This window comes from Miniopterus schreibersii (genome assembly GCF_964146895.1).
Source record: "Miniopterus schreibersii genome assembly, chromosome: 18".
Classification (NCBI taxonomy): domain Eukaryota; kingdom Metazoa; phylum Chordata; class Mammalia; order Chiroptera; family Miniopteridae; genus Miniopterus; species Miniopterus schreibersii.
Window position 1 is genome coordinate 2,752,551 of NC_138121.1, and position 11,978 is coordinate 2,764,528.

Sequence of the window (11,978 nt, forward strand, 5' to 3'; positions counted from 1 at the left end):
AATGTATCTTTATTGATCTCAGAGAGAGGAAGGGAGAGGGAGAGAGAGACAAACATCAATGATGAGAGTCATTGATTGGCCGCCTCCTGCACGCCCCTTACTGGGGACCAAGCCCCAAAACCCGGGCTTGGGCCCTGACCGGGAATTTCAACCACTAGGAAACACCGGCCAGACATCACATTGTTTTCATAGTTTACATATTTATTTCTGTGCCTTCCCCAAACCCCAAGCCCCAAACCATGCACTTGAGTTTCCCTGAGGCTGCTTCCGGCATATAACAGACATGCAGTAAAAATTTGAAGAACAAAGAAATGGGGAGAAGATGTAGGGATTCCCCCAATGCTCCCTTCGTGAATGAAATGCAAAGGAGCTGAAATGCACTTTTGTTTTTAAACTAATCGGGAGTGAAGGTTTCTGTGGTGACCATGCAAAGAAGAACTGGAGAAAGTCTGTCGCTCTGCTGAAGCATCTCTGTGAAGGCAGAGGGGCAGGTTCTAACCCAGTGGTTCTTAATTGCGGCCTTTTGCTACCCACGGACATCTGGCGATGTCTGGAGATACTTTTAGTTGTCAAAACAGGGTGGAGAAAGTTCCTGGCACCTTGTGGGTGGAGGCCAGGGTTGCTCCTTGATATCCTACAGTGCACAGGAAAGCCCACACAGCAACAACAAAGTCACTCAGCTACAAATGCCCAGTATCCATAGCACTGAGGCTGGTAAGTCAGCCCTGATCCAACCCACGGGAGAGGGCGGGGTGGAGGTGGTGGTAAAGGCAACAGATGCAGCCCGTCTGAGGAGGTGATATTCGAGCCAGATCTCAATGGACAAGAGTGCACTGTAAAGATGGGGAAAGGGAACACGACGACCGGGAGATGGAATAGAGCGTCATCCTGATACGCGAAGGGTGCGGGTTCAGTCCCCAGTCAGGGCACATACAAGGAGCAACCAATGAATGCATCAATGGTGGAGCAACAAATCGATGTTTCTCTCGAAAAATCAATAATTAAAATGTAAAAGAAGGGGCAGGGGGTCTTCAGGTGGTGGCAAGGATGTGGCTGAAGTGTGTGAGGGCTGGTGGCTGAGAGAATGGGGTAAGGTAGATGTAGGTGAGGTTGTGTAAATTTCTTGAACAGCTGCTGCCAGGTTGATGCCTCCAAAGTGGCAGGTGTGAAAGGAGGTTTAGCTCGGGGAGGGGCAGAGTTGGAGTGAGTGTTAGAAAGTTCTCTCTGCTGCTGGTGCTGGTGATGGGCTGGATGGGGTGAAATGGAGCCCCAAGGCTGCAGGGGGGGGGGAGTCTGTTTCAATGGTCCTTGGGAGAGAGGCTGGGACCAGATCTGGGGATGGAGAGGAGGGGATAGATCTGGGACTCCGTGACTCATGAGAACGAGAAATGTGGGAGGGGAAGTGAAACAAATCTCTGGCCATAAATACAACTAACTTAAAATAGGCCTGATACTTACTTGCTAACCTTCGGGTCAGCAGCCTTCCTGTAACCACAGCGGCACCCACTTGGTCAGGGTGCAAGTGGAAAGCCTGTCACAATTTATTTACTGACTGAAACGGAGAGGTCACTTAGGAAGTCAAGTGATCATCTCAGTAGCATCTGGCTGAGTGCACTTTGTCCAGCTGCCCATCGCTGACCGTTACTGCTGGCTCACTGCACTCCAGGACTTCTCAGAACAAGCACCCGAGCTAAGGAATGCTCTTACCTCCATTTAACAGATGAGCCAGTGGAAGCAGCAGGAGGCTAAGTGGTGAAGGGGGTGCTTCAATCCTGGTGGAATGACTTTAAGTGCTTAAATGATTGTTGCCCGGCCAGTTTGGCTCAGGGATTGAGCATCTACCTAGGATCCAGGAGATGGCAGTTTGATTCCCAATCAGGGCACATGCCCGGGTTTCGGCCTCGATCCCCAGTGGGGGGCGTGCAGAAGGCAGCTGATCAGTGACTCTCTCATCATTGATGTTTCTCTCTCTCTCTCTCTCCCTCTCCCTTCCTCTCTCTGAAATCAATAAAAACATATTTTAAAAAATAATAAAATAAAATAAAAACATATCCTTGGGTGAGGATTTTTTAAAAAAGAATAACTGTCCTAGCCGGTTTGGCTCGGTGGTTAGAGCATTGGCCCATGGACTGAAGGGTCCCGGGTTTGATTCCGGCCAACGGCACGTACCTCAGCTGCAGGCTCGATCCCCGGCCCTGGTTGGGGCACGTGTGGGAAGCAACCAATCGATGTGTCTCCCTCACATCGATGTTTCTCTCTCTGTCTGTCTCCCTTCCACTGGTCTCTGAAAAGCAATATCCTCAGGTGAAAATTTAAAAAGAAAGAAAAAAGAAGAACTTAAAAAAGAGGTCAGGAAACCACAGCCAGGGGACTGTCGGCTTTTGTAAATAAAATTTTGTTGAAAAACAGCCACATTAACTTATTTTCAGACTGTCTGTGGCTGTGTTTGCACGCACACAGAATTGCATAGTCGCAACAGAGACCATGCTGCTTACAAAGCCTAAAATATTTCCTCTCTGTCCCCTTACAATTTTTTTTCCTGACTCCTGACCGAGAGCGTCAAGTTGAGAGGCTTCAAAATTGTTCTTTTGGGCTGAGGAGATAGATCACTATTTTGACTACAGTCAGCTCTGAGTTTTAGGAAATTTCTAAACATTAGTAAGTGATTTTGCCCATAGCAGGACTAGTGGCAGGCAGGCAGGATGGAAAGGGGAGATTCGGGAGTGGAGACAGGTGACGGGAAGTGACCCGAGTAGAGGGTGACGCTGACATGTTGCAGATGTGGTGTTTGTAACAGGATATATACCCAGCCTCTGAGTGACATGTCACTAACACCTTTCTGTTCAAGGGGAAAGGAACCAGACTCTCACAGTGTACCAGGACTTTTGCTGGGTGTTTTTTATATGTACTTTTAAAAAAATTATTGATTGACTTTACAGAGAGAGGAAGAGGGGGAAGAGAGAGATTGGTTGATACTTTTTATAAAATATATTTTTATTGAGTTTTTTTGGAGAGAGAGAAAGGGAGAGGGAGAGAGGAAGAGAAACATGGGTATGAGAGTGGAACATCAATCGGTTGCCTCCTGCACACCCACAGCCTGGGCATGTGCCCTGACAGGGAATCGAACCAGCAACCTTTTGGTGCACAGGACAACACTCCACTAAATACTCAGAAACCTAAGCATATACGTTCTTTTTTACAGGCAAAAGGAAAGAAACCATTATTTGTACAGTTGATCCTGGAAAATATATGGAGTTTGTATGATGCTGTCTTTTAAATGCCATCTTTTAAAGGCTAACTGAGCCACACCTGCCAGGGCCATTGGTTGATTCTTGTATGTGCCCCGGCCTAGGACCGAGGATCGAACCCACCACAGCCTTGGCATATCGGGACAACGACCTCACCAACGGAGCTACCCGGCCGGGTTCCACGTGTACTTTTATATAATCCTCAGAGCCACCCTGTGATGTTGAACTCCTCACACCTCATGGCAGGTCAGGAAATGGAGAACCGGAGGGGTCGGGTGGCTCACGTGGTGTCACGTTCTTCATCAGTGAAAGAGCATGAACTTGGTCCCAGGTCTCTCTGATCGCAAAGCCTAAGACAGTTCCAACATAGCAGGGAACTCGTATACAGTAGTTTAGTTTATAAACCCACTGTGGGGACGTTACGTCTCCAAAAATCAGCCCATGGGTCCCCCTTCCTGGACGTATGGACGTTTTGGCTTCTCACTGGGTCCTGTCAGTTGAGTGCGCGGTGTGGGTGTTCTCCTGAGGGGGTTTCGTCCCCTGAAAGTGGATGGAGGCATAATACAGCTCTGGCTCCAACCCCGAGGTCGAGGGGGCCCCTGCAGAGCCTGTGGAGTCAGCGGGGCTGTTTAACTTGGGCTTCTTCTGGTGACCCTGTATGGAGAGCAAAGAACTGGGTCAGAGCGGGGCAGGGGTGGGGGGAGTCCCTGAGGTGAATTTGATTGTGACAGGACCTTTGTTCACTCTTCCATTCTCTTACTGAATATTTCCTAAGGACTCGTCAATTCACGTAGCCAACAAATATAGCTCTCATTGGTTGTTTTCTAGTTCTACTGGACACCCACGCAGACCTATGTGGAAAATACGATTATTTTATAAAGAAAGACACTAAGTCTCAGAGAAGTTAGGTAGTTCTCAAGGTCACACACCTGCTGTTCATGAACTCAACCCCTGGTCTCTCGGAGCCCTCCTACATGCTGGGCGCTGGATACGCAGGGAGGTGTTTATGAAAAATGCCTTCTCTTCCTGTGTGTCTCTCCTTTATTCTTTCTTTTTAATTCTTTTTATTGATTTATAGAGAGGAAGAAAGGCAGAAAGAGAGGGAGAGAGAGAGATGTGAGAGAAAAGCATCAATCGGTTGCCTCCCATACGCACACCCCAACTGGGGATCAAACGTGCATCCTAGGCACGTGCTCTGATCAGGAATCGAACCTGCAACCTTTGGTGTACGGGCCAATGCTCCATCCGACTGGGCCACCCGGCCAGGGCTCTCCTTTACTCTTGCACCAAGCAACTCTCCAACACCAGCTGGGCACCCTACAATTGCGCTCAATTCTGACACTATTTACTTGAAGATATTGTCAGAAACCACACGATAAGGGCTCAGTCCAAGGCCCATCCCTACCCCCACCCCCACCCCCGGTCACTTCAGACGTTAACCACAAGTCCAGGTTGTCACCTGTGCTTCTGGCCAACTGGCTGTAAATCAGAGGTTCCCACGGCCTCAATTAATTTGCTAGAGTGACTCACAGAACTCAGGGAAACAGTTTACTTATGCTGTGCCAGCTTGTAACAGAAGGATATGAGAAAGGACAGAGGCGAGCGTCGGGGTGGAGAGATGCATCGGGCGAGGTATGAGGGCAGGGCAAGGAGCTTCCTGCTCTCTCCAAGGCACCGCCCTCCCCGTGCTCACCAGCTCGAAATCTCCCCCAGCCCCGCACTCAGGATTTGGATGGAGGTTTCATCGTGTAGGCATGATCAATCATTAATTCCATTCCCACCGGGCCCTCTCCCCTCTCTGCAACTTCTAAGCTGCTCACCACGGCTTGGTCCTTCTGGTGACCAGCCCCCATCCAGGAATCCACCAAGGGTTGCCTCATTAGAAAAAAAAGACACTCCTATTACCCAGGAAATTCCAAGGGCTTGAAGGGTACAACCATTTTCTGCTACAGACTCATTTGTGTGTGTTTTTTTAACTTTGCTTTTTAAAAAAATTATTGTTGAAAGAATTACAGATGTCCCCTTTTTTCCCCATTGACCCCCTTCCACTCCACACCCCCACCCCCGCACCCCAGGCCTTCACCACACTATTGTCTGTGTCCATGGGTTATGCACTTAAGAGTATAAGTTCTCTGGTTAATCTCCCCCCCCAGCCCCCCACCCCCGCCTTCCCTCTGAGATTCGTCAGCCTGTTCCAGACTCATTTCTTGACCCAGAGTTACTGAAACATTTCGCAAAAGAGGCTTTTCACTTCTTCTTCCTCTATTCTCTCTTGAACTGACTCCAGTCAAGACATCTGCCTCTGCCAGGCCACCAGAGCTGCTCTTGTTTGGCTCAGCTCTGAAACCACTTAGCTAAATTTAAAGTCATTTCTCAGATCCTATCCTACTGGACTTATTAGTATTTGGGGGAAAAGAAAAAAAAAAGAGTACTCTCTCTTCCTTGGAGTTTCATCCCCCTTCGGCCATCAGGACCCAATCCTATACTGTCCTGATCATTTTTTTCTTCAGTGGTCTTCTTGCTGTTTCCACCACATCTCCCTGACTGTAAATGCTGGAGGGTCCCAGGCCTTTGTCCATAGACCCCTTCTCTTCTTTGTGGTTTCATCCACTATCAGACCTTGGTGTGGAAGACCCCAAAATCTCTGTGCTTCCCCCCTGGATCCCTCTCCTGAGCTCTAGATTCTGACCATCTACTTGCCACCTTCACACAAACATCTCAGAGGCACCTCAAACTTACAATAACCAAAACAAGGTTTGATCCCCTCTCAGAAACATACCCCTCCTGAAAAGATGGCAATTTCAGGAATTGGTAAGTCAATTCTTTAAGTTGCTCAAGGCAACCACATTGGAGTCATCCTTGGTATCTATGGACATCTGTGGACATCTACGACTATCTGTGGACCTCTATGATATCGCTGGACGTCTATGACATCCATGAATATCCATGACGATCAATAGACATCTCTGACTGTCTGTGACATTTCTGGACATCTGTGATATTCATAAAGTTATCTTGGACATCTATTGACATCTGTTGACATTTAAGAACATCTGTGACAACCTATGAATACCCGTGACATCTCGGAATATCTGTGACACCTCTGACACCCACGGAGTCCTCTTTGATGTCTATGATACCTATGAGGTAAAGGCAGTGAGCTATCTCTGCTCGCACCCCAAGTGTACTCACTCATTCTATTCGCAAATCCTGTTGACCCCACCTTCAGGATGCATCCAGAACTCAACTGCTTCACACCAGATTCATCATTGTTACCCTGACTATGTTTGTCTTATGGACTGAACTGTGTCCCCCAAATTCATATGTTGAAGTTCTAACTCCCAATGGGGCTGTATTTGGAGATAGGGCCTTGAAAGAGGTACTTAATTTTAAGTGGGGTCATTAGGGTAGGACCCAAAATGACTTAAGTCTTTATAGGAAGAAGAGATGCCAAGAATGTGTGGGCACAGAGAAAAGGCCATGTGAGGACGCAGTGAGAAGGTGGCCATCTGCAAGCCAAGGAGAGTTTTCAAGAGGGACATTTTACACTTGTAACATAATAATTTGTAAAAAATATATATATATATATTACCCGAGCACTCAGAACAGTTGACAAGTGGGAGATAATGGCTGAAGGGAGAGATAAATGCACGAGTGATTGCTGGTCATCTGCTCAAGAACCTCACAGTGCTGTCCATATTAGCCAGAGTTCAATGAATAAATGAGAGTCAGAGCTCAGAGGACGAGCAGGAACAGGGCGGGTTGACACAGGCATGTGAGGAGGAGGCGGCCGAGCGATGATTCTGAGACGCAAGAGGCTTACTCTGCTCGAGGAGAGTGAGCAGGCGAGCCTAGGAGGCGCGAAACATTGAAGGTGACTCTGGTTATCTCACCCCAAATGCCAGACCAAGATGGCTGGGCGCTTGGCAGCGTGGAGAACCAGTGCATTTCAGACTTGGGTGCGACGGGGTGGTGCCGGGAGGAGAGATGGGAGAGCGGCAGCAGGAGACAGGCTAAGAGGGGAGCTCAGCTGGAAGGGAATGGCTATGCGGGTCTGTGTTCAGAAGCAGCACAGGCGCGCTTGGAGGACGGGGTGGGACAGGGACAGGTCTCTGGGCGTCAGGTACAAGAACACCATGGGTGAGATGGAGAGCTCACCAGAAATATGTTTGGGGATGTATCAACTACGTGCCTCTTAGGTGTTGACATCTGGGGCTTTGCTAAGCCTAGTCCTGTCTCTGCCAGGACTGGCCGATTGCTAGAGATAGTAAAGTGTGAGTTTCACGTGGCAAACTAGCCAGCCAGTCCAGTCCAAAGTCCACACCTCCAACAACCTCCTCCATGGAGTTCTTACACTTCAGACCATTCTCCCCCTGCCCCAGTCGCACCAGGACCTGGTACCAGACAATGGGAGATGGCCCCTACGCCCAGAGCCCACTGAAATTATTCAAACTAGCCAGTTCTAAGCCTGCTTGCCCTGCCTCACCTGGCCTTCCCCGTGGAAACCGCCACCAAGGGTCCTGCCCACTTTCCCCCCTCACTCTTTCTGCCTCCTGGCCGACCCCGGTGCTGCCCTGGGTGGCCCTGTGGTGGGATGTTTTCCCCTCCTCTTGGGAACTGTGAGGAACAAATGGGGACAATGGTTTTCTGATCCATTGGCCTGACATACCCGAATAATAATAAAACCTACATTTTCCAAAAGAGTGGGAAGATGGAGAGCTCATTTCTGGACATGCTGGATGGAGGGTGACTGTGGGCCGCATGGGAAGTGGGGGTGTGGTGGGCAGGCTGCATACCAGGATGCCCACATCACTCACCAGGGAAGCTGGTCCCACCAGAGTGTAGATGCTGTCCACGACCACTCCTTCCCTGGCTGCTTTCTTCCTATGAGTCTTCACTCTGTGGTGAGACACCAGGGTTTTCAACACAGGGTCACTCTTTGGGGCTGGAGAGAGTGACTAGGGCAGATAAAGGTTGGGGCGAGACCAGGAGTCTTCATAACAAGAATTTGTAACACGGTCCCCCCACTCTCAGATACCTGGGACCGGAGCTGGGAACAGACTGAAGCTGGCTCAGCGGCGATCGGCTGGATTCTCACCACCACTGTACCCCCTACCCTTGCCCCAGGCCCTCACAACCCCTCCAGGTCCCATTTCTCCACCTCTGGCCCACACCTGCCCCAGCTCACACAAAATAGATGAGGCCAAGGCAGACAGCCAGCAGGGCAGTGACACCAGCTCCCCCGATGGCCCCCTGAACCACTTTTGCCCTGGTCCTTGGTTCCCCTGCAGAAAGAGAGTCTTGAGTGAGCTCCAGTCTTGATGAGCAGGCATGTCTTCCCTCCTCGAGAGCATGAAGAGATGGGTGCCCCTCTCCTCCCATCCAGGGCTCAGCACCTTGGTCTTCCACAACCGTGGAATGAAGGACAGGGTCTACGTGACACTTCCAATCCAATCCCCACATTCCTGTGCAGCAAACTTCATCTATTCTGGGACCTGGGTTCTTCTCCATCTAGGGTATCTCTACAACATACCCCAGACCTGGCTGCAGCATGACCTTGAGGCTCAGGATCCCATGGGGACTCCAGGGAGAGAGACACACAGAGTGCTGTGGGATGCAGAAAGACCTGTCTCTCCTCCCTTCCTGGGAAGGGGTCTAAATCTTCTCTCCTGGCCTCCAAAGTGTCAAAGGTGGTCTTTTGTGCCTCCAGAAGAAGATGAAAGTAGGGAGGTTCTCAGACCTTCAGGCAAGACCCAGACAGCTTTCCTGGTCCTTTCTGGCCATGCCTCCCAAGAGCCCAGGGTCAGGGATGTGTCTCTGAGCATTACCTGTCTATCACAGTCTGATGGGACTGCTGAGAGAGTCCTAATGGGGTCACTGTCCAGTGGGGGGTACCAGATGCCATTACCAATGGGAATAGGGCAGGGGGAGTACTGAGCTCCAGAGATAGATCAGGGTGAGGGCCGAGGGATTGGCAGTCAAAAAATAGGGATTTTCGACCCTGGCTGATATGCCTCAGTGGTTAGAGCATTGTTGGCCTGCAGACCAAAGGGTCACGGGTTCGATTCCCTGTCAAGGGCACATACCTTGGTTGCAGGTTCAATCCTTGGCCCCACTCGAGGTGCATGTGGGAGGCAACCAATTGATGTGTCTCCCTCACATCAATGTTTCTCTCACCCTCCCTTCCACTCTCTCTAACAATCAATGGAAAAATATACCCTCAGTGAGGATTAACAGCAACAGCAAAAAATAGAGATTTTTGGAGCAGTGAAATTACTCTACATGATACTATAATGGCAGACACATGTCATTATATAATGTCCAAGACCATAGTATATGCAACACCAAGAGTGAATCTGAATGTAGATGATGGGGTTTCGTGATGATGATGTGTCAGTGTAGGTTCATCAGTGGTACAAATGTCCCCACTGGTGGGTGACCTGCAGGAGGGAGGGTGCAGCAGGTTTAGGGGAAATCGTTTTACCTTCTGCCTCCTGCTCAGTCTTGCTGTGAACCTATGACTGCTCTAAAAACTAAAGTCTACTTTAAAATGCCGCAAGGCATCTGTGACTGGAGGAAGTCAAAGAGCGTCTTTTAGAATGGGCAGGGAGGAGGTGGTGGGTCACCCTGGCAGTAGAAGGACAATAGGGTAGAGGCTGGATGGGGGTTCTCATGTCTAACCGAGGCCGCTCCCCCCTGTTGAACTCTGGAAGTACAGCTCTGAATCCACCAGGTAGAGGCCCCACTTCAGTCAAGGCCCCATGGACAGGGGCCTCCTTCCTACCTGAGCCAATTCCTAGGCAGTCACCTGTTGTTGGGTTCTGTGGGGCACCTAGGACAGGAAGAGAGGAGTTCCCTTGTCAGTGAGATGGGGTGAGGATCATGTAGGTATCACCCAACCCCCAGATGCAAGAGAAATGCAGGAGGGACAAGGATTTGTCCTCTAGTCACCTGCTCAGCCAGGCCCCCAGGACAAAGCACCCAGCACACCAGCCTGGCCCTCTTGCTCCACACACCATCAGGGACCCTGGTGTCCTGGCCCAGCACTCACAGGTGACGTTGAGCTGGATGGTTCTCTCCACAGTCACACCAGCTGCAGGAAAATGCACCTGACAGGTGAGGTTGGTGCCATGGTCCTGGGGCCGTGGGGTGAGGGTGAGCACAGAAGAGAAGCGGGTCCTGGGGCCCAGGGAGGTGTGAGCAGCTGAGGTCCAGGAGAAGATGGGGGGCGAGCCCCGCTCACAGGCCCAGGGCACAGAGCAGGTCAGGTTCCTGGGGCGGCCGGACTCCAGGGCCCCTGTGATGAGGATGTCAGGTGTGCGGGTCAGGGCTGGTGAGGAGAGGGGGAGACGGTGTCAGGAGGGAGGGCCCAGGTGCGGCCCTGACAGAAGCCCCAGGCTTTGCAGTCCAGGTCCTTCCATCCCAGGCCTGCTCTGGAGCCACCGTGAGCTTCCCCTGAGGCCTCTCCTGGAGCCCGCTCCTTACCCGTCACATGCAGGGAGAGCTTGTTCCGTACATAAGAATATAACAAAGAAGTTCCTTTCTGCACCCGAAAAAAGTATAATCCATCATCTGTCCTCCTGGCATCTCTGATGTCCAGGGAGCAGTTTTTGGCCTGGGGATCCCAGAGGAGGTGAAATCGGCCCCGGGCCCCCTCCTGCACTTCACGATGTGGGTGGTTGGTGGCCACAGCAGCATCCTGGTATATATCAGCCCCTTCCCGGAACCAGAAGCCATAAACAGGGTAATTCCCATAGGTCCAGGGGTAGGTGAAGGAGCAGTGCACAGAGACACACAGGCCCTCCTGCACCATCACAGATGAATTCACTTTCAGCTGGTATCCTGTATCCTGAGCCAGGGACCCTGCAGGGAAAGGCGGGTCAGCTGCAGTCCCCCTGCTGCCCTCCCTCCCCCCTCAGGCACTCACCTGCCCACAGCAGGAGCAGCAGCAGCAGCAGCATCTCTGACCCAGAGGGTTACTGAGCTCCTGTGAATAAGGAAAGAAAGAAGGCAGTGGGAGGGGAACCGTGGTGAGTCCACGGAAGCTGGGGAGGAGCAGGAGATCCTGGCCCTTCACAAAAGGGGAACCTCAGAGCCAAAGCGCTTCCCCTCTCTGCACAGAGCAGGCGGACACCCCACAGCCCAGAGGCCCTGGCCACCCGCCCAGAGAAGAACACACAGGGACCAGGCCCCAGTCCTGTCCCATCCCTGGGGCTTCCCTCCAGCACCGGAGCAGGACCAGCACCTCTGAGGACATCTGAGGATGGGACACATGAGTCCCCTGAGGTTCGCTCATACTAGGGGCTTTTCTGAGCTCTGTTGCCTGTTCCAGGCAGCTGGTCAACCCCTCCGTTGGCCAGAGGTCCCAGCCTCATCTAGAAGCTGTGGTCGTTCCTGTGGGTGAAGGATTGGGACAGAAGAAATGAAGGGGTCACAGTGAAGTGAGGGCAGCATTCATTCATTCACCAAACACTCGGCTGCACCTCAGTGTTTGTTGGCTGAAGACAGGACAAGAACAGATACATGGACCTGGTCCGTGTCTGTGAGAAACTCCCCACCCAGTGACATCACTGCCTCCCAAACACAGCACTGTCTGGCTTTAGAGCTGCAGTCACTGGTGAGTTTACCCTGTGTCCTGGTGGCTTGCTGGGTATTTTCTAAAAATAGAAGTGTGGGTTTTTATTTTACAACCAATTACTGATTCCTGATGTTGCAACGGCATCTACAAAA

The 11,978-nt window shown here is 51.1% G+C and overlaps 1 protein-coding gene across 1 annotated transcript; it reads right to left on the reverse strand.

The window, feature by feature from the left end:
- Window positions 1-2,981: 2,981 nt before the first annotated feature.
- LOC308547890 (myeloid cell surface antigen CD33-like) lies at window positions 2,982-11,243 on the reverse strand. The gene is made up of 7 exons (XM_081118823.1): window positions 11,176-11,243; window positions 10,734-11,111; window positions 10,300-10,578; window positions 10,033-10,080; window positions 8,437-8,533; window positions 8,066-8,147; window positions 2,982-3,902 (listed from the first exon to the last, which is right to left on the reverse strand). Exons 1-7 carry the CDS (start codon window positions 11,207-11,209, stop codon window positions 3,729-3,731), a joined length of 1,092 nt encoding a protein of 363 aa, XP_080974949.1. The 5' UTR covers window positions 11,210-11,243; the 3' UTR covers window positions 2,982-3,728.
- Between the last annotated feature and the right edge of the window lie 735 nt (window positions 11,244-11,978).

Bases quoted from the DNA above. Each gene is read 5' to 3' on its own strand.
- LOC308547890 (XM_081118823.1), bottom strand. From the start codon at position 11,209: ATGCTGCTGCTGCTGCTGCTCCTGCTGTGGGCAG. The intron at 10,579-10,733 runs GTAAGGAGCGGG...TCTCCTCACCAG, and splicing joins GCTCTCCCTGCATGTGACGG to CCCTGACCCGCACACCTGAC. The intron at 3,903-8,065 runs GTGAGTGATGTG...CTCTCCATACAG, and splicing joins TGGTGGGACCAGCTTCCCTG to GGTCACCAGAAGAAGCCCAA.